General features: G+C 41.0%; 1 protein-coding gene across 4 annotated transcripts in view; it reads left to right on the forward strand.

Annotated features, from left to right (window-relative positions):
* The first annotated feature begins 4,487 nt into the window (after positions 1–4,487).
* LOC140622891 (transmembrane and coiled-coil domain-containing protein 5B-like) overlaps positions 4,488–22,531 on the forward strand; it is a 33,459-nt gene continuing 15,415 nt past the window's right edge. Inside the window, exons 1-12 of one of the 4 annotated variants that reach the window (XM_072808658.1) lie at positions 4,488–4,633; positions 5,443–5,487; positions 6,199–6,348; positions 6,654–6,771; positions 7,090–7,140; positions 7,648–7,716; positions 9,039–9,095; positions 9,587–9,646; positions 10,207–10,271; positions 10,843–10,918; positions 11,155–11,198; positions 12,796–13,188. In XM_072808658.1, coding sequence (XP_072664759.1) covers positions 5,453–5,487; positions 6,199–6,348; positions 6,654–6,771; positions 7,090–7,140; positions 7,648–7,716; positions 9,039–9,095; positions 9,587–9,646; positions 10,207–10,271; positions 10,843–10,918; positions 11,155–11,198; positions 12,796–12,994 — 924 coding nt within the window. In that variant the 5' untranslated portion in view covers positions 4,488–4,633; positions 5,443–5,452 and the 3' untranslated portion in view covers positions 12,995–13,188. Of the gene's footprint in view, positions 4,634–5,442; positions 5,488–6,175; positions 6,349–6,653; positions 6,772–7,089; positions 7,141–7,647; positions 7,717–9,038; positions 9,096–9,586; positions 9,647–10,206; positions 10,272–10,842; positions 10,919–11,154; positions 11,199–12,795; positions 13,189–22,531 lie in introns of those variants that run through there. The other 3 variants (XM_072808661.1, XM_072808659.1, XM_072808662.1) reach the window with 3 other exon arrangements.

Genomic DNA, 22,531 nt, shown 5'->3' on the forward strand with positions numbered 1-22,531 from the left:
AAATTGCTGGCTAGTAGAATAGGTGCATGTTTTACCTTGCCATTTACAGTTTTCCAAAAGTGGTTTAGCCAGAGTGAATGTTTTCTCTAAATTGCTTTCCATGGTTATTATGCCAATTTACATCCCACTACCAGCGTATAACATCATTGCTTATACATAAAGTATTTCGTTGTTAAAAAATCTTGTTACTGCATTATCTAACTGAATTTTTAATTTTTTTTCAATGAATCAATCTAATATGAAAGGCATAACACCAGCAAAATTTTCAATACACTCTATTATAGGTTGCATTACAGAGTAGAAACCAGATTTTAGAGTTTTCAGGAATCTGTTGTCGTCATTATATTTATCTTGAATGACCTAGTGTCCTAAAAATAATCCAGAATTCTTAGGAGGTAGATCCCTCCTAGATATTAAGAATATCATGAGAAAAGTTATTTTATCATGATGAATTGATTAGATGGATATTTTTCTTTTTTGGTGAGGATCCCATTCATTATTATTTCCATCCTGGTATTACAAACTTTGATTAACAACTGTACAATTCCACTGTTAACCTTCTAAACAACTCCCTCTGATGATATAGGGAATTTTTATTTTATTCTATTAGTTTTTTTTATAATAAATTTATTTTTTATTGGTGTTCAATTTACCAACATACAGAATAACACCCAGTGCTCATCCCATCATATTCTATTAGTTTTGATTGACAACTTAGACTTAATGTTATGAAAAGTTAAACAAAATGCAAAATAAGTAGATCTCTTCTAAATCTCAAAAGATTATTTTTTTACATATTTGTATGGAAAGCAAGGAATATAAGGTCTTAAAACACATACTAAATCAAATTTTTGATCTTCTTCTGGGTATAAAATCCACTGACTGAAAACTAATTCTTCTTAATTAGAAAACAGAGTTAATTCCTGACAGTGCAACAACTGTCTTGCCATGATGTGATATTTGTAGAGAACTAAAATAGCATAATGACACAAACCCTTCTGACTTGTGGGATTTCTAACAAAAAGGTTAAAACTGAATTATGTAGCCATGCAAATTAGCACAGGCTTCCTCTATAGTCTCATGTACTGGAACAAAACAGGAGCTGTTCTCAACAAAACTAAGCTGTTGAGAATAAAAATCAGAACTCAAAACAGTAAATAGGAGCCATCAAATCTTTGTTTTCCTAAGCTGTTGAAGTTTAGAGCTCCCAAGTGAGTCATCACAAGTGTAAGTGCTAGGTGTAAGGAGGGCCATAGGAAATCCAATTAGCTATTATGTTTAGACTTATTTTAAAAACAGAGGTGTCAAAAAGCCTTTGTTGCCTTAATACACATGATATTATTCTTCCTATCTGCTAGGATAACATAAATGGAACTGTATTAAGAAAGAAAGTATTTCAGTATGTATTCACATGAGCGCTTCACATCCACAGGTTATATATTGTATGCAGATAAACCACGGAAAAAGAACACATGGTTCATACTCTTCAGAGTTTGTATTTAGGGGTGAGGAAGAAAAAAGTTTTTATCTATGGGAACTCACACTTTCAAAGTATCTTATATGCTATACGATGACCCAAATACACTTTACTAACTAGAAACCTAGAGTCTAAGTCTAAGGGATAGAATAACTTGTCAAAGACTTCACATCTGAGAAGTGGTGGAGCAGCTTATTCAATGTCAGTTTGGTCTGATTCTATAGCCAATGTTTTTACCCAATGACACCCAAACACACTACCCCCCTCCCAGGTCTTTATCTATTTGCTATTATTTATACCTCTAACTATGTCCATGTTTACATTTACCTATGTCTGAATCATATGGAACTATATATTTAATATAGAATAGTGGAAAACAAGTTAAAAATCAGAACCACATGAAAAATGAATAGGAAAATAGGACTAAGGGAAAGATACAGAGGCCACAGTGTCCAGCACAGTCACAAAAATTGGGGTTTTGTGGTGGTGTCTTGGCTTCCTGGTGTCAAAGCAAAGAGGAAAACATGGTAATTTCCAAAGTATACATTGTCTACTTGGGGCAATAAGCTAAGGAGAGTTCATCATGAAAGAGTTCATGGAAAGGGTGAATTTGTGCAGTGTCTTTAAGGAAAAGAGAGAGGCAGCTTGGCATAGAGAATACGTTCTTCATCAGTGATACTCAAGCAGAGGTAACTCCTCCTCTGGGACATTTGGCAGGAGCTTTCAGATTGCATCCCTGATAACCCCGTGGGGGTCGTGGCCCTCTGCTGAGAATTCTGCTATGGTGCACTGTACTGCTATTGACAGTGTACTAATCGGGGTGAGAGCCTCTCAAGTGTAAGAAGGAAAGGGAGGATAATACCAGTTCTAGATAAAAGCAGTGGAAAGAGTCATTTATTCATTCACTTATTCTAAAAACATTCAGCATAATGCTAGTGCAAAAGGTAATATAAGGGGCAGCCTGGGTGGCTCAGTGGTTTAGCACTGCCTTCAGCCCAGGGCCTGATCCTGGAGATCCAGGATCAAGTCCCACATCGGGCTCCCTGCATGGAGCCTGCTTCTCCCTCTGCCTGTGTCTCTGCCTCTCTCTCTCTCTCTCTCTTTGTCTGTCTCTCATGAATAAATAAATAAAATCCTTAAGGGGAAAAAAAAGGTAATATAAGACAGAAGAGTAGAGCATGTACTGTGTTTGAGAATGGATGAGAATTAAGTGCTTCTGTGTGCTACAAGCTGTGTTAAGAGCTTTGCATATATAATTTCATTAAATCTCTACCATGACTTTGTGAAGTAGGAATAATGATCATCTCATAGGTCAGAAGACCTGAGCTCGGAGAGATTAAGTAACTTGCCCAAGGTAACAAGTATGAAGTGCCAGGATGGAAGGACACTCAGATGCTATCTGTCCCTACGCAGCCTATTTCCACTCTCCATTTTCAAAGCCACCCCCTTCTTTAAAAAAAAAAAATTATTTATTAATGACATACACACACACAGAGAGAGAGAGAGAGAGAGAGAGAGGCAGAGACACAGGCAGAGGGAGCCTGATGTGGGACTCAATCCCGGGTCTCCAGGATCAGGCCCTGGGCTGAAGGCAGCACTAAACCGCTGAGCCACCCAGGCCACCCCAAAAGCCACCCCCTTCTTGAACAATTCCAGGGGGCACCATGCCCATTGAATTCTGTGTAAATGGTGCCAGAACTGGGGAAGGAAATCAAAATGGCTTCCATTAAAACACACTCTCTCAAGGGGTTAATAGCCCAATTGTGGAGTAAAAACCAATGTGTGCACATTCCAAAAAACAACATAAAATACCAAAAAAGGACAACAGAGGTTGGAGGGATTCATTCTCCTGGGATTGCAGGCATGTTATCTGAGAAGGTGTAGAAGCAGCAGTATTTGAACTGAGCTAAGAAGGATGGATACAATTATGACAGATATTATTGTGTGGGAGAGATATTTTCTTGGAGAGACAGTGGCATGTTCCGTAAGACCTTTCCAGGGACTTGAGATTAGGACAATTCTGCTGGGAAAGGCTACATATACCCCTTGGGAGAGTGCATTGAATATAATGGACAGCAATGGACAGATCTGAGCTCCAAGTACACACCTTCACTGGTATCTCTCCAGGTCTGTATACTGCCTCATCTTCTCAGAGAATCTAGAATGCTTAGCAGAGCTAAGACTGGCATATGAAGTCCCATCTAGTGCTCCAGTAACTTAAGGCCTCAGAATAGGAGGACTTTTGAAGGAGAAGGCAGTAGAATCAGGTTTCTGGACCTACCACTCCTCTTTCCTTCTTCCTGTTGCACTTCTATATGCTCCATCTTTAAAACATCAGACCTTTCCTTCCCAGTGTCTTGACAATGCTGGTTCAAGTAAAATAAAGGAGCTTGTTTTATAGCTCCAAGAATCCAACTTGGTGAAAGTGAGGGCTTGTTTGGCTCATAGATAAGACATCCTCGATTCCTCCTAGCCTGCTCTTAGACATTCCTACTTCATGGCTCTTGGATGCCTTCAAGAGAAATGCATAATTTGGATTTGGGTGCAGCAGCCTGCACACATATCACAAGTAGTCAAAGAAGGAAGAGAAACCAGAGTGATCTCAACTGCCACTAGGCCTCAGTCTTTGGGTAAATAAAGAAATGGGTTCCACAGAGCTGACTGCCATTTCAGAAGGGATTTATGTTGTGTCAAGAAATGTGTTGTATAGGGATGTCTGGATGGCTCAGTGGTTGGGCTCTGCCTTCATCTCAGGGCATGATCCTGGGGTTCAGGGATCAAGTCCCACATCAAGCTCTCCTCAGGAAGCTTCTGCCTGTGTCTCTGCCTCTCTCTCTCTCTCTGTGTCTCTAATGAGTAAATAAATAAAATCTTAAAAAAAAAATGAGTTGTATAGATGTCATTGCTGTGTAGGAAGAGGTTTAAACTACCCTGAAGTTCTGAACTCTGCTCCCATGCTGCCTACAGGGGTGACGTGGAATTGTTGCCACCACCTCACCTCTACCCACTATGACATGCTGCCCCACCCCACTGGAGAGGACAGGTTTGGTGATATGTGGAGAATTCAATCAGCAAGGAGATACCTTTTCTGAAAGTTCTGACAATCAGTTGGAAATCTCAGTGGGAACTGAAGAAATCTCAGTTGGGAAGAGAAGGGTGAGTTCAGAGGGCATCATCAAAGGCTGGCATACCTTGTGTGTAAAAAGAGTAGGAAAAAGAGAAAAATGCAGGGGAGTAATGAAAAGGGAAGAAGGTGAGAGAAGGAATTAAAGAGAGAATTAAAGCCAAAAAGCTTCAGAGGAAAGAGAATAGAAAATGGAACATGAAAGGAGAGGGTCGTTTGGAACTCTACTTTTCTTGGGTTGGTTTCCATCCTGAACTTTATTTAGTATTGGGGCAGTGTTGTTAGGAGACACCATCTCTGAGAGTCCCTGCTGGTAGATGTATCCTGCTGCCCACCCTGTTGTTTTTTGCTGCTATTTCGAAATCAACTCAGCCTCTAACATCCAGGGCTTCTTAGAACTTGGATGGCAATAGACCTAGAAATCAGGCTGGCAGCTTTATGGCACCCTCTGGCTCTTCACTATGTTTTTCCCTAAGTTTCCCTGGAGATCTGGGTAAGAAGTAAACTGAGTGCATTTGCTAATAGACATCAGTTTGAGCACCCCTAGCACTTTACCTGTGACCAGAAATATGCAGGCCAGGAAAGGGAAAGGTAGCCAAAATGTGAAAACAAAAAGATCTCTGAACTCCAGTGGGATTCACTCACACACACAATCTTAAGTTAAAACACAATCTGGGTTACTGGAATTTAGTAAAACATTGCAATTGGTCCTAAAAAGCAGGAGGGTTCAGGAGGCATGTGTTTCTTCTTGGCTCTGTCTTGCCTGGTCAGTGTGGGGCAATGTTACTAGGTTAGACATTAGGGGCTACGTTTCCATAATAAATGTGTGTTGACATTTTAGGAGACCTACAATGGACATAGTTGGACCAGACCCACTGGATGATGCGTAAGTAATGAGGATGATAAAAAAGTTCAGTAGAGGAGCTGCTATGGGAAGGATGTGCCCCAATCCAGCAAGGAAGAGAACCTCCATTATGTAGAACATTATCTCCTCAGGCCCAGCAGCCTTCAAGGGGAGAAAAGACTGTAGTTTCAGGTCTTTGGACCTCTTCATATTAATAATGGTGGAGTTTTTTCAGAAACCGCTAATGCCTCAAAAAGCAAGTCAATCTTATTTGGAGAAAAGATCCACTTCCACCCCTGCCCCCTACCTAGCCTGTGTGCCTACTTGACTGGGATAGAAAATATGCAGCATAAATTCCTCAGGACTGTAACAAAAGGGAATTGAAGAAATCCCTTCACCCTCACAAATCTTTAAATGCTTTAAAGGTATAACTTGGATTCTGCATGTTCCATATAAAATTTTAAAAAATAAGTAAGTTGGAGCATAATTATTCATATGAAAAATATTCTTCTGCTTTGTAAAACGTGTTTTAATGGGTTCCACTTATAATATTTAAAATTAAAATGTGACTTGACTCCAGGAATTTATTCTATGCAAAACACTGTAGAAATCAATTTCTCATGGAAAATTACAACATAAGGCTACTTAGAGTAATAGCAGAAGATGGGAGGATGAATGAGATTACCAGGGGAAATCTTAGGGCTCCTCTGTTTTCCTGTCCCGAGTTTAGTAAGAAAGATGATTTTCCTATAGACAAGCGATGATGGAAATACCGAAATTAGAAGTCACCAAACAAAATCTTGACTACCTGAACTCAGACCTTGAAAAGGACCTGCAAAGACTGGATGATGCAAATCAAACTCTTCTCAGAAAAATTCAAGAGAAAGAAGAAGCTATTCAAAGGTCAGGCTTTGCAGCTGGAGAGGAAAGGGCTTCTCAACTGAATGGTCTTTAAAATAAAGAGAAGGTGGGAGGAAGGTTTCCTTTTTTTGTTGATAAATCTTGGTGTGTTAAATACTGAAGCATGAACTGTGATGCCCCCAGAAGCTTTATGTATCGATTTTGCATTAAATTCCCACATTAGGCTGATGTTGTATTTGCCACTGTGTTTGAGAGTCGATCTGGCTCCCTGAGACCTTGGCTTTCTAAACTGGGTTCCTGGCAGCTTCCTTATGACTGATCCACATCTAGGTGTCTGTATTTTGCAGTCTGGAAGGAGAGATTGCCCTGTCACTAGGACGAGCCAATGAGAGGGAGGAGTTGAACCATATCACATCTGAGAAGGAGGAAATCTTGAGGAACCTGGAATCAGAGACAGCAAAGTTGGTAAGAAGGTGTCTAGAAAAGGACCATGTGATGCATTTGGCTTGCAGTCAGCTGCTGCTCTCCTCCTCAGGGGATTAGCATCCATGATCATTGCTATGTCTGGAGAAATCAGAGGAGAAAGCTCTGAGAATGAAGCATTTGGCATGGGGTTTCCTAGGCCTGGGCTCTCTTCCCAGATCCTCTGTGTGGGGCCAGAGTGTACTCCCCACTCCCCTCCCCCCCTCCATACATTATCCCCAGACCATATTTTAGACACCCAGGGAGGGGGAAAGTACAAAAGCAGAGCAGTTTATCCCCTTTACCTCTTCCTTTCCACAGGAAAAAAGTAACAAGATTCTAAGCAGGAATGTGGTGGAGCTTCAGAAGAAGGTAAAGAGGGCCACCCTTGAAGGAGGTTCACTTCTTAGGAATCTTGACAGAATAGTATGAACCCCTGAACTCTCTAGTCAGAAAGACCCAAGAAGGAGCAACCAGCTAAATGTGTGTGCTCCCTCTCCTCTGCTGCCTACTCAATCTCTTAGGACAAACTCTGATTAACACCCCCACTTGTTCCCTGGCATTACAGATTTGATGAGAGAACTAAGGGACTATAGGAGAAAAGACTTTTCCCTCCCTCCCCCAACTGTTCTGTCCTCTTGTCTCTTCCCCCTCTTCCTCCTTGCTCCTTGTATAGTTGTTTTCATGGCCTATGGGAACAAAAAAGGTCTAACCAGCCACCCTGGATTTAGGCAGCTCCCATAAGCAAGAAGGAGACACTCTATCTGGGATCTAGGTTAATTAATCATCATTCCATAGCCCTGAGACCCCAAAGTCTAGCCCAGCTTTTTATGTCTGTGTGGACCCACTCAGTTCATGTTTTTGGGGGTGGTATTTCAGATTTCAAGGAGACGTAAGAATGATGGCCTTGATAAAGAAACCCTAAAGCAGATGTTGGCAGAACTGAAGGTGAGCAGAAAAGCAAACCTTGAGATTTTCTGGGAGATGTGTCAAGTCTAGGTCTGGGGAGGAACTGCTTTCAAAGGACTCTCCCAAGCTAGGTATGTCTGTGAGCTTATCAGAGTGAGCCAGTGTCTTTTACCTCATGGCCCATGTGACATTCAGGACATGATCAGTCACGTAACTGCAGAGGTAACTTCAATGCCATCAAAGTTGAGGGGATTGCTCCAGAGACCTCAACACCCATCAGTCACTAGAACACACGTGCTGAAGCACATGAGGGCCTGCCAAGAAGCTTAGGGTCTGAATGACACACAATACAGATATTCAAGTAGGATGAGAATACTAACTTCTGTAATTATACAGAGATATGTCAGTAATCTTATCTCATTTTCCAACCCATGCCTTATGGTCCAAAAAAGTTTTGTTTTTTTAAAGATTTTATTTATTCATGTAAGACAGAGAGAGAGAGGCAGAGACACCGGCAGAGGGAGAAGCAGGCTCCATGCAGGGAGCCTGATGCAGGACTCAATCCCGGGATTCCAGGATCATACCCTGGGCCGAAGGCAGGCACTAAACCACTGAGCCACCCAGGGATTCCCCCCAAAAAGTTTATTTTTGAAATTTAGTTTATTTTTTTTCTTCTATTAGAAGGTAAGCCCAATGAGGGCAAGAGTTTTTAATCTATGTTCACTCCTATTTCTCCAGTGCCTAAAAACAGTGCTTGGCATATAGTAGATACTCAATATTTGTTGAATGAATGCATGAATAAATGAATGAATGAATGAATGAATGAACTAGATGCCCAACAGAGGACAGACAGATACCCTATTGGGAACCTTTCTGCAGATTTACATGGTGAATGTGGCAATTTGGCTGAGCCTACCATGCCAGAGCCCTATTATTCCTTTTTTTTTTTTTTCTCTGAAAGGGAGGCATGAGATTTCTTTTTTGCTCTGTGATTCAGAGGGTGTGTGAGTACACCTTATGGAATATAAGAGGGAGAAAGAGGCCCATGAGCTTTGGTCAGTTGGGCTAGAGGAAGGAGGATGGTAAGGCCCAGAGACTGGGCAGTCAGATGACCAGGGCACAAAGGTCAGCTCTGCCACTGTGTGACTTTCAAAGTTAAGCACTTAACTTCTTGCCTTTGTCTTCTCATCTAACAAATAGAGCTAATGATAATACCCACCCCAGATTATTACAATGTGTCTTCAATCCCTCAATATAGGGTAGCTATTTTTATCATGTTTCTTTGCTGGTCTGGAGAGAGGGTGATCACTACCCATTTACTTTCCACAAGACAATGCTATTCACTTTCGGCTGTCTTCCAGGTGAGACTACAAAAGTCAACAGAATCCTGCACAAAGCAAGAGAAGGAGCTGTTCAAGGTAGAGGCAGTTTCTCCTCATGGAAGGTCTGTCCAGGATATAAATGGCAGAGAACACCAAAGGTCTTAGAAACAGGACAGCTTGGGGCACAGGATGGGGAGGAGCAAGAATCTGGTGGATGAATTTCTGATTCACATGCAGGTGAAGGGAAAGAAAACTTATATTAGAAGTAGTGGTTTCACCATTTCTTAAACACCCTTTTATCTCTACTATTCAAAATACTATCATTGAATCCCAAGCCTAAGTGCACTGATACCTCTACTGCTGTTTCCCCTGACAGGCATACAACAACCTGAGCCAACAATTTTTGTTTTGCTTAAAATTATACCATGTCCATGAATGATTAGATCACTGCTCTGTGATGTGCTTGTTTGACTTTAAAGTAAGAAGTTGCTAGGTTATCAGTGAAATGTCCAATGCACCAGTTAGGGTCCCCAGGAGCAGCCTAGGCTTGGTTCTGATGAGATTTGTTAATTTTCTTTTCTTTCTAGATAGAGAGTGACTACCAATCTTTGCATCAGCTCTGTGAGGACCAGGCCCACTACATAAAGGTATGCTGCCTACAGGTGCAAGTCAGAGTAGAGGTGGAATTTCTCCAAATCCAGGGGTTCTTTGGTTTCTCATTAGGCTAAAATCTGCCACTGGGCAAAATGCCTTTTGTACAACAGCAATAACAACAAAACAGACGTATGTTAAGGATTTACTTTGTGCCAGGCACTGGCACATACATTGTTTTTAAGCTCTCAACATATAGTATTTTTCTCCATTAATTTGTCCAATAAAACTATGGGGATGTTATTGTTATAATCAAGGACACTGGGGTTTGGGGGAGTTAGGTAATGTGCTCTGGGAACACAATTGTAAGCATCAGAGCTGGGATTTGAATACAAGCAGAATTCAAAGAAGGAACTCTTTTTTTTTTTTCTTTTCATGTATATTCACCTAGTCCCAGTATTTCTCAATTTTTATTAGAACATTTCCCTACTCATGTGTGCACACTCATGCATGCACCATTTAGACTATTAGGGATAACTTTAGGAGAATCATCAATGACATTGAAATGAAATATGGGGAAATTCTTCATTCTAACAATTTTTTTTTCCATGGGAAGAAATACCAGGAAATTCTGAGGCAGATGGAAAAGGAAAAAGAGGTGCTGCTTCTTGAAAAAGAAGTGTAAGTTTGGTAAAATGATGTCCCCAATGGGACTGCAGTTCCTGGGACATCTTGGGGGGGGACAAAGCTTCTCAGACCAGCTTTATTTTCTTAGACTTTAGGTCATAAAATTATTTTCCTATGCTTTACCCTAATTTTTTTTTATTATTTTACCTTTTACACTTAGATTTGCATTCATCTGGAATTTGTTTTTCTTCTATTGTGTGAGGTAGAGATCAAGATAATGATTTTTCTGTGTAGAGCCAATTGACCAAGCACCATTTATTTAAGAGAACATGCATTTTCAGTGGTGCCTTGTTTTATAAGTCAAGTGACTATATATTTGTAAGACTTTCTGCAGTTTCAGCCCAACATCAGGGTTATTCTTCATTGATTGTCTTTTCCCTTAAGAATGGACCACACTTTGCTAGTTTCTCTGTATGTTGAGCCATTATAAGTTTTGAATGTTAAACACTGAGCATTATCAAGAATCCAGGATATAAATCATAGATGTTGCATGGCTTAGAAAAGCACCTTTCATCAGCTCCTCAGATGAGTTATATATTTCTTGGATCTGATCTTTTTCACCCAGATTCAAAGCCCAGAACAACTCTTCCCAAATAGTGAAACCTGGTTCAATTCTGGTAGAGACCATCCAAAGCAACATGGTAAGTTTTCCTTGTCCCATGTTTGAGTTTTCTTTCATCCATCCCTCCCCTGGCTTTTCTCTTTCTGCTCCTTGCATTCCCCTCCCCTTTTTAATAAACCTAGAGTTAGGACATAATGAAGATCAGTGCCTTGTTCCATACCCTATGGCAGCTACCCCAGTGGCTCTTAGCCACCCTGCTACACTGTCTGTGACCGCATGGACAGGCACATCTGTGGCTTTTCTTGCTTCTCATAGGAGAAGACCATCATTAAGAAACAGAAGAGAATCTTTTGGTACAGGTAAGTGGTAGAATCTTGGCTTTTATCTAGTCTAGGTTACATTTGCTCTATAAAAGTGAGTGACTTGGTAAGGACATAAGGAATAAGGATAAATATACCCACCAACAAGAAACTATCAGGCAGCCCCAGATTTTTCCCAACCTTTCCTTCCTTCTTTCCCCAGCATCAGAGTTAAGCAGAACTTGGTGGCTGGAAAAAATAGCTATTTGTTCAAGATGAAGGCTGCAGGTTGCATTTTACTTTGCATTTCCATTTTTATGGTTCTTGGTTTGCTCCTTTCTATTTTTCAGATCCTGAACCTGGTAATCTCTGCTATACTCTTTGTTGGAAAGACAGTTCAGGGTGCACTCATTCTTTTAGTTCTTTTACTATAGGCTGTAAATTTTTTAAAAATATTTTATTTATTTATTTAAGAAAAAGAAAGAGAAAAAGCACGGAGGGGTAGAGGGGAAGGGGGGCAGAGGGAGAGGGAGAAGCAGGCTCCCTGCTGAGCAGGGAGCCTAACTTGGGGACTTGGGGCTCCATCCCAGGACCCTGGGATCATGATCTGAGCTGAAGACAGATGCTTAACCAACTAAGTCACCCAGGTGGCTGTAAAATTTTATTATTTTATTTATTTTATTTATTTTATTTATTTTATTTATTTTATTTATTTTATTTATTTTATTTATTTTATTTATTTTATTTTATTTTATTTTATTTTATTTTATTTTATTTTTTAAGATTTTATTTATTCATAGAGATAGAGAGAGAGAGGGGCAGAGACACAGGCAGAGGGAGAAGCAGACTCCATACAGGAAGCCTGAGGTGGGACTCGATTTAGGGTCTCCATGATCACACCCCAGGCTGCAGGTGGCGCTAATCCGATGCGCCACCGAGGCTGCCCGGCTGTAAAATTTTAGAAAACAAAAATCACCTGAACTCTCTGTGAAACAAGCAGACTAACTCTGAAATGCTCCATGTGGCCCTTTAACGAAGAGCTTCAATTTATGACATTTTAATATAGTTGAAGACTGAAGGCCTTAGACAAGATTTCAGTGTGAAATTTTCTTGAGGCACACAAGAAAACACGCACACACACACATGCACGCACATCTTTTATTGTTTAACTTGGTCTCTTTTGACACTTGATGTTTAGGAAAAAACCTATCCTAATGATTTTGCTTGGACATTAATGTCAGAAATGTCCCAATCTTATTTCAAATTCTAGAATGGCTTCCTATAGTAAACCCAAGGAAGGCTACTGGTCATGAGACTCATAGACTCATAGTCCTGAACATTTTCTGGCAACCTCCAAAAGGCCTGCCACATAAGTATTACCTGGAAAATCTCCTTTTGCACCTCCAACTTTTTCTATGGAGACATCTATTCTGTCAGAGGGCTTACATGTCAGGAAAGCCATATGCAGTTTCTAACCATTCCATGGATCTTTTTCTGTTATTCCTTATCCCCTCCCCTCATCCTTTGTGTCTTTATTCTCCATCAGTTTTGCCCTGAAGAAAGCAATTCAGTTATTTATGAGTGTGAGTGTCACCCCCAAAGCTGGGTCCTGGGCTGTTCTCTCTCCCCTAGGCTAACCAAGAATGTCTCTTTGCAGACATTTCAGGTGTCTTGTCTTCATGGTCATGATCTTCGTTAGGCTGCTGGGCTATGTACTTTTCCACCTGCAGTACATAAATCCAGACCTTCTTGTGGATGCCCTACCCATGGTAATGACCAGGGACACCTTGAAGAGGCTGAGGGAGGTCTTATTTCCCTTCCTCACTCTAGAGGTAGAAGAAGTTCTACCCCATTAGGCTAAAGTGACATGAGGGGCTCCACGCTGTACCCAGTGGAGAAAGGGGGGACATGGCTATAGCCCTGAGTCCAGGATGGACCAAGAAGGAAGTGGGAGCCTTGACTTGGACATCTGACCTCTTCATTTCATTCTCTTCCCTTGCTTTTCCCTTTGTAGTGGCTCTCTTTTAAATAAAGAATATGTTTGACCAGAGTTCACTGTGTTGGTCTGTGAGTCCTGGGGCCTCATTAGACATTCTCAGTTTCCACCTGTTTTAAGAAAAGAAAACCGAAAAGAAAAGCAAAGAAAAGCAAAGAAAAGCAAAGCAAAGAAAAGAAAAGAAAAGAAAAAAGAAAAGAAAAGAAAAGCTTCCCAATACTTCCACTCTCTGCTCCATACTGAAAACACAGTAGAGGGGAAAAAAAAATTATCTCTTCATTTGTAACATTCTCCACTTCCTCTGGGGTGGGCACAAAGGCTGTTCAACTGAGGAATCATGAGGTGGGTATAAGACTTGCTTTCATTAAATATTTTAACAACACATTGTCCTTCCTAAAGCTCTTTTATTTTTATATTTCACTATGTATTATGGGGGTGAGATGTCCTGAAAAGCTGACCTGGTTTTTTTTTTCATGTACACTGATGGTTACTCATTCTCAACTGACAAGAAAATTACCCTAAAATTGAAATGACAAGTAAAATGTAGTGTAAAATCAGCAAAACACAATTTTGCACCGATCTATCATTCAAATCCTAATTCAAATGCCATCTCTCCCATATTGTCTCCTCCGATATCCTGCAGGACCTGAGACTGCTCTACTTGTCTTCTTGCAAATGCTCCTTGTACTTTTGGCATCTCCTTCCTCCTGTACATTCCTCAGACTCTTGCTTTCTGATGATCTTCTGTCCTTTCAACACCATTCTTGACACAGATTTTAACAGGTTTTAACTGCATTTCATGGCAGAGACGCACTGTATGTTTGCTTTGGCTGTAGACACAACCCTGTCCTACCTTTTCTTTGGGGGTTCAGGGAGGAGAGGGTTAAGGGTCTCAGGACTCCAAAAAAAATGAAAAACTGATCCACAGCACCCTCTCCTGGCCATATAAAAGCTCTTTCACTACAGCCGGCCTCCTCTAAAAGGGCAGGAGTTTGATCAGCCAGCTGAAGCAAAGGATGGATCAGTTGCCACTTTTGGGTGATTCCCTCTGTGAGCTCTAATAAGTACAATTAGTATTTATCAATTCAACATATACTTATTGAGACTCTTTCTTGGACCGGGTAGTTACTGTTTCAGGCACTGGGATTGAACAAAACACACAAAACTCTCTGCCCACATTCTGGTGATAGAGGTAAATAATAAATTATTAAAATAGAGAAATATCAGATGATATTAGATGCTATAAAAAGTTAGGTTGGGGAGAAGGAAGGGGATGAGGAGCGGAAGCTACAATGCTCATTTGAGAAGGTAGTGTTATAGCCAAGACCTGAATGAGATGAGGAAGCCACGTGGATGGTGGAGAGCTTTGGGGGGGGCAGGGAGGTGGTGGTGTAGCTGATGGGGAGATAGCAGGTACACAGCCTTGACATTGGAATGTGCCTGGTGCATGTGAAGTTCTGCTGATCCCATGATCATACACCTTTATGATGGTCCCCTCACTAAACTCTTCAGTGGAATCCTCCAAGTTGAATTCTGGTTCCTGCCAGGATCTTGGCTGATACTGTTCACTGGCCAGAAGCATTCCTTAGGCTGAAGGGTTTCAGCATTGGAGTGATTCTAAGACTATAGGTATATGTGAAGAAAATGGCTGCAATTGGCCAAGAAACTTATATCCAGAGTATTACTTTCTGTGCCATCTCCAGACATGCAAACCTCAGAAGTTGATGGAACTTCCAGGTTCTGCTCTAGTGCCCAGCCCTTCCCACAGACACATCTTAGGTAGACGTGGGAGCAACCCAACATTCAAGACTGGCTAAGAAATAGGAGCTTAGGAAAATAAGGACACAGTAGCCCAATACTTGCAGTCAGCAATCCAGTGGGGACTTGGAACCTTGAAGCTATACTGGAAATCCACGTTGCAAAAGCACAAATGGTCTTTTCTGCCACCCAGAGTCTGCTTTTAAGCAGGACACTGGCTCCAGAGGGGCCTGGATGGTTCCCAAGTCTGAGACGCAGAAGAGAGGTCACTGCTGCCATACATGAGCAGTGCTGAGCTGGACATCTGACTGCCAGCAACGGGAATCTTACCACCCCCCAAAAATCCACCCATTTCTGAAAGATTTTAACAAAATAATACAAAGCACTCAACACAGCAAAAGGCACATGGTGGGTATTCAACCAATATGAGTTTCCATTCCTTTCCTTATATGACATAAAAGTTTGCCTTTATCTAGTAGTTAATCTTAGTTCTGTCTTATAAAGCCACACAGTAAAATAACGGCTTCTGTCATATTTAAGTCACTAAAACTGAACAGTCTTCTGTTCTCCAAATGAATATTTGTCAGTCCTTCAAGTTGTCATATGACATGGCTTCTAGAATTGTATTATCTTCTTTACCTTTCCCTGGACACCTACTGAATTGAACAGGATACTGCAGATGAGTTCTGATTGACAAAGTACAGTAGTTCAAGTCTCCTTTATTCTTTTTTTAAATGAATTTATTTTTTATTGGTGTTCAATTTGTCAACATACAGAATAACACCCAGTGCTCATCCCGTCAAGTGCCCACCACAGTGCCAGCCACCCAGTCACCCCCACCCCCCCCGCCCACCTCCCCTTCCACCACCCCTAGTTTGTTTCCCAGAGTTAAGTCTCCTTTATTCTGAACAATTAATGCTTCCCAAGAGTTCTTTAGCCACTTTGGCAGCTGTATCAAAGACGTATACTTGGAGTCAACCACGATCCTTTTTTTTTTAAAGATTGATTTATTTTGAGAGAGAGAGAGAGAGAGAGAGAGAGTGAGCATAGGGGTTAGGGGGAGACAGAAGGATAGAGAAAGAGCATCTTAAGTAGACTCTGATGAGCTTTGGGAACCTGACCTGGGGCTCGATCCCATGACCCAGAGATCATGACCTGAGCCAATACCAAGATTCAGTCGCTTGAAAAAAAAAAAAAGATTCAGTCGCTTGACCAAGGCGCCCTTCAGTCAAGATCCTTGACCTTTTGAACATGAATTATTTTTACTGTACATCTCCTCTGCTTTGTATTTGTGCAGATTGAAAGATAATACTAAATGCAGGATCTACCATGTGCTCTATTAAATTTCATTTTGTTGCTTTGGTTGCTTCATTGCAATCATTCAAAACCTTGATTGTATGAAGGATTAAACTAGTCTGTTTAGATGCCAGAGTCACCTGGTAGAGTAGAAACTGCTGGACAGGGAGGCTTGGGTGTGAAATTGCCTCTGGCCTTGTAATAATTGTTAACTCCAGGCAGCTGGTTAACCCTTCCTTTAAGGTGGCTAATCATTCTCTCCCTCAGGAGCCTGTTATAACAGCCTCAAGTTCTTTTAGTATTTTGAAATGGAATTTCTTCGGGTCTGGAGGCTTGAATTCAATTAAATGGATTAGATACTCTCCTTATATCTTCTCACCTATCTTAAAACTCAGACTATCCTTTTTGTCATGCAAAAGATCAATTTCCTTGATAGAGAAGGCTGATGTGAAATAGGACCCTTATCAGTTAACATTATACCCCATGCCCTAAGGAGTGATGTATTTCATTTCTCCTGTTCCAAACAGAGTTTTGGAAATGCTCTCTTAAAAAAAAAAAAATAATAATAAAAAATAAAAAATAAATTTAAAAAATGCACTTTTTTTTTTTTTTAAACCAACTCCAGTGTTGTCTTGAGAAAAATCACTGAATAAGGTGTCAAGCCTTGGACCCTGGACCCGGCTTTTTTGTTACTTGTCTGGTTTTATACAAGCCACACATCCTTCCTGGGTCTGAGGTCGATTTCTGGGTGCTTTCTAAGATCATTCATACTTATATTTCTTTGATTCTATGAATTCCTCCACTCAAGTCTCTGCGTGAGTGAGAAACAGCTCTCAGCCCTCAGTAACCTCCAAGCTTGTCAGGCTTCAACCCTCCCAGGGATCAATCTTAACCCTTTCCTGGCCTCTCCTGCTTCCCAGAAGAACCGTCTGCAAACTGGAAGTACTTCCATCACTTCTCCTTGTCAAGAGTCTGGGTGGGTGATGCTCCTGTAATTCTTATATCTTGAGAAAAAAACAGTATTTCTTAAGAATGAGTAAGGAAGTCTGGTGTAAAGGCTTAGTTCAACAAACATTAATTGAGCTCCTAGTATGTGCTAGGCACTGCTCAATCAATGTACTGGAAGGCAGAGGAGAAGAAAGGGGGAATAGTTCAAGAAATAAGCAATAAACCATGCTCTCAATGACTCTTGATTTTGTAGTAGATTCCAAACTCAACATCAAAGTTACAGGTAACTCCAAAACTTCTCTGAAGTATAAATGCTGGCTTAATTGGGGCCTAGAACTATCAATAGCACATTTATTGATTATCTACTGTATTGCAGACACTGTGCTAGATACTTCCATATGGTCTCCATTTCATAGTTTAGTGAATTGCCTGGGATTATCCAGTTAGCAAAGGGCAGAAACAGGGCTCACCGGCCATGTCTTAACTCACCTAGGACACTTGTCTTTCATGTCTCAGATGTAATAAAGACCTTTGTAATCATCTCCAGATCCAATACTAGTCTGCTAGTTAGCAGAACTATTGAATCCATCATTGTAATCAGGTACTTATTTTCCTCTCTCCTCTATGATTTGTTTAAAGTTACTATAGAGACCCAATATCTATCATTCTAGTCACTGTGTTAAATTTTACTTTGGAGCTCAATTATATCTCTAGTTAAATGATTAAAATTTTAAAATGCCTTGAGTAATGCTTTATTAAGGTATTATGGGCCATTCATACCTTAGTATGAATACAGGGTGGGAGAATTGGATTTTATGGGGGGGGTGCTGAAAGAAATATTAAAGCCACTGTCACCTGCAGGTGGGTGAGAGTATTGAATTGAGGACATAATAGGGAACCTGAAGTAATTATTAGAATGATGACTCCAACAACAGCAGCTTTGCCTGGAGTGGCTCTTGAGGAGCCCATATAAAAGCTTTAGTTCTCACACATAGCCATGTCACTCTCATGTAACAGCTGTTAGTATTACAAAATTGGACTCAGGGGGAATCCAACCCATCCCAGGGGTGCCATTGTCCCCTGCAGGTTGCTCCTTTACAAAGCCCAGTTGAAATGTTCGTGGTGGATCTTTTTCCCACACTCCATATCTCGAAACCCTTGCCTTGATGCCATGGTCATCACTCCCTATCTGTGGGTGCCAGCTTGAAAGAACAATATCAGTTGGCTGCTCTGGGAGTTCAGTGAGTTTGAATCCTGAAAGGCTTCACAGTCCCCAAGCTCAAATCTGCTGTCTCTGTGGCAGAGACCATGAATGGGCAGGCGCTACTTCCTCCACTTGCTTGAGCAGTTGGAAGGCTTCCCTGCTGCTCTCCTTGCGGCTCTCAGCTGGCAAAGCTGCCCTGGTGTGGAACTGTCTACCCTTTGCCAGCAGTCTGTGCATTGATCTATGTGTCTGTTTTTGCACCAGTACCACACTGTCTTGATGACCACAGCTTTGTAGTACAACCTGAAATCTGGCATTGTGATGCCCGCAGCTATGGTTTTCTTTTTTAATATTCCCTTGGCTATTTGGGTTTTTTTTCTGATTCCACACAAATCTTAAGATGATTCGTTCCAACTCTTTGAAGAAAGTCCATGCTATTTTGATAGGTATTGCATTAAATGTGTAAATTGCCCTGGGTAGCATAGACATTTTCACAATATTAATTCTTCCAATCCATGAGCGTGGAATATTTTTTCCATCTCTTTGTGTCTTCCTCAATTTCTTTCAGAAGTGTTCTGTAGTTTTTAGGGGGGATTTATTTTTCTTCTGGGAGGTTTGTGGCAGGTTGGTGAAGCCTGGGTCTAACTGGAAGCTTTTTAGGTGCTGAATTTTGGGGCACCTGGGTGGCTCAGTGATTAAGCATCTACCTTTGGCTCAGGTAGTGATCCTGAAATAGATTCCCACATCAGGCTTCCCACAGGGAGCCTTCCTCTCCCTCTGCCTATGTCTCTGCCTCTGTATGTGTATGTCTCTCATGAATAAATAAATAAAATCTTCAAAAAAAAAAAAAAAAAAGAGAGAGATCCTGGGTGGGGGGAAGTCCTGAATTTCTCAGTCCCACTGAGCTAAGTCACAGAAAAATGAAAAAACAGTGATTTTTGGTAGTTATGAGGAGAATGACAATTTAGGGCTGGTGAGATGGGGTGGATCAAGTAGGGCAGTGAAGCAAAGGGCAGTGTGACAGAAGGGGAATGTCCAAGAGGGTCTGATGGGAAAGAGGATGGATTTCCTGGCTATGGATCCATCCTTTTGCTAGAATCTTCCTGCTGCAAATATAGGTGTTTAGTAGATTTTCTACCTTCCAGGCCTGTTTGACCTGGATCTATATTTGCACTCTAAGCAAAACCATATCAGCATTGCAGTCTCAGATGAGAGGTACATCTGAGATCAGGAGCTGAAAGCTCCACCTGCCTCTCTAGGCATGGTGTAATCTCTGGTGTAGGAAACTGATGAGTCAACGTTAGCCTAGAGCCTGAAATGCCAGTGACTTCCTGGGAATGGGAAACCCATCTTTGGCACAACGATTTGCCAACTAAGAAGATCACCACTGACCAACCTTACAAGAAAAAATTTCAGTTCACCAAATTTTAATGTCCCTCCTATCTGCACTACTGTGCTGGGGAAAACAGACACAATGGAATTGTATATGTTATCATGTAATTTCAACCTTGAAAGAGTGTATAACCTATTAGCAAGGAAAAAAAGAAAATACTCAGTAACTGTAATGCTAAAAAGAATGAAGTACAAAGAAGGGGTTACAGAGTGCCAAGGAAGCTCAAAAAGAAAAAGAAAGAAAGATTACATCAAGAATGGGAAAGAGCTAATGGGGGAGGTGACATTTGATATAAACATTGACAAAGAGATAGGATTTCAATGCATGAAGGCGGAGGAGGAAGAGCTTCCTAACTGAAAGGAGGTGAAGAATGATAACCCAAAAACTCCCCCAGGCTTTTAAATAGACTAGACTGCCCAGGAATAGGACAGAGTTATATCAATCTTTGAATTTTGAAAGAAAATTCTCCCAGCAGAGGAAATCTTAACAGCAGCTTACTTGATTACTAACTGTTCAAGAGACATTATTAATTGTTCACTTACATTTGGTATGCAAGAAAAACTCAAAATGGATTCAATAAACTTGTGTCTCCAATGGATTAGATACTGATGGGATTGGAGGGAGAAAAACATACCAGATAATCCTGAGGGCCCTCTACGGGTTTGCCTAGGGGCCTCCATACAAGGCAAAGGCAAAGAAAGAGGCAGGCCACTCCAGATGGGTAGGTGTCAGGTTTAATAAGCAAGGAACTTAGGTATGATGCTTGTCTTGAGTGGCTGCAAAATGAATAGATCTCTGCAGCTGCTGGCCAGAATCTTAAAAGTTTATGCAAAGACCTTAACTAGGTTCTGTGAAGTATACCATCCAGATGATCTCAACAACACATGCTCTCTCAAATCTATGGCCTTGATGCAGCTTCTAGTGTAGGGAAAGTGGATGGAAAACACATTTCGAGGACAGGGCAGGGGGTGAGGAGCCACCAATTGCCCAGTGCTCACAGGTCATCCCGTGGTCATGTCCTCTCAATGACTTCCTCCACCGCCCTCCTAGGAGTAACTTCCTAAATTCTTTTAACTCAAGGCCACTGATTCCCAGAAATATACAAACCAAAGTGAAACATTATTTAGTAAAGGAAAGAACAAGAAAAAGAACATTTGTTGGGCCTGAGGAAGAAGCCAGTCATTTCCTTACACCAGTGAATCTCAACCTTAGTAATACATTAGAATCACCTGGGGATATTTAAGGATCTTGGTGCCTGGGCCCCAACCCCAGCTTGATTTCATTTAGGGGCATTGATATTTTTGAAAAGCCCCTGTTCCCACCAACTCTCCATTGCAGGTGATTCCAATATCCAGCCAAGGTTGAGAACTGCTGTTTTAAAAGTGTTTAGAGTAGGATCCCTGGGTGGCGCAGCGGTTTGGCGCCTGCCTTTGGCCCAGGGTGCGATCCTGGAGACCCAGGATCGAATCCCACATCGGGCTCCCGGTGCATGGAGCCTGCTTCTCCTTCTGCCTGTGTCTCTGCCTCTCTCTCTCTCTGTGACTATCATAAATTAAAAAAAAAAAAAAGTGTTTAGAGTAATCTCCAGACTCCTTATGCAAAGATAAGAGTGGTAAGGACAGCTTATTTCCAAATTGGAAAAATAAGTGAGAAGAGGCAGGGACATTTTTATGTAAAAAGAGAGTTCACTTCAGTATGAAGAAACATCTATTCTGATGGTTCCTTCTTCATATTTATAGCTGTTTTGGCAAATTTCCCAATCTTTGGGTTTACATTTGCTCTCACCTCCCTTCCCTTGATTTTTTTTTTTTTTTTTAAAAGCCTCTTTACACGTTGGGTCCTTTGTATTCCATGGAAAGAGTATAGAGATCAGGATAAAAGAGCAACTTGCCCCTTTCCAGATGTGGGAGGAAGAATAATAGCTCCACCAAGATATCCATATCCTAATCTCTGGAACCTGTAACTATGTACCTCATAGGAGGCTGCAGATGTGATTAAGGATCTTGAGATGGAGAGATTACCCTGTATTTTCTGAGTGGGCCCAGTGTAATTGCAAGGGTTTTTACAAGTGAAGGAGGAAAGAAAGAGAGCCAGCTGGAGGAGATATATAGACAGAAGCAGAGGTCAAAGCAATGGAAGATGGAAGAGGGTCATGAGCCAAGAAATGTATGCAGCCTCTAAAAGCTGCTAAATATTTTACACACATCATCTTACTTAATCTTTGCAACAATGCTGTTCTGTAAGCCTTTTATTGCTCCTTTTATGGAGAAAGAACCAAAGAACCTGAGGGTTAAGACTGGTATTTCTTAGCATCTAAAATGTCATGAGGTACCTGAGTATTTAGTTAACTCTGACCCTTGGTTTTGGCACAGGTCATGATTTCAGGATCGTGAGATCTAGCCCTGAGCTGGGGTTCCATACTCAGTGCAGAGTCTGCCTAAGAGTCTCCCCCTCCCTCTGCCCCTCACTTACTCCCCTGAAAATAAATAAATAAATCTTAAAAAAAAAAGAATCTAAAATATTACTGATTATTAGATGCCACTATATTAAGTGCCACTAGGGGGAAAAAAGTTAAACTATGTGTCAACAACACACCATTTCTAGTTCTAATTAAAAAAAAAAAAATCACAATCTAATTAAATGAAATACAGTCTTCCATGTGATGACTCCTACATTGCTTTGTGAAAAAATCAAGTGTTAAATTTTTTAAAACACATTTTATTTTATTATTTTTCTAAAACACATTTTATTTTTAAAAAAATCCTCTTTGGAGCTCTTAAAGCTTCACTGTCCAGTAC

This window comes from Canis lupus, chromosome 32 (genome assembly GCF_048164855.1).
Source record: "Canis lupus baileyi chromosome 32, mCanLup2.hap1, whole genome shotgun sequence".
In the NCBI taxonomy this organism is placed as follows: domain Eukaryota; kingdom Metazoa; phylum Chordata; class Mammalia; order Carnivora; family Canidae; genus Canis; species Canis lupus.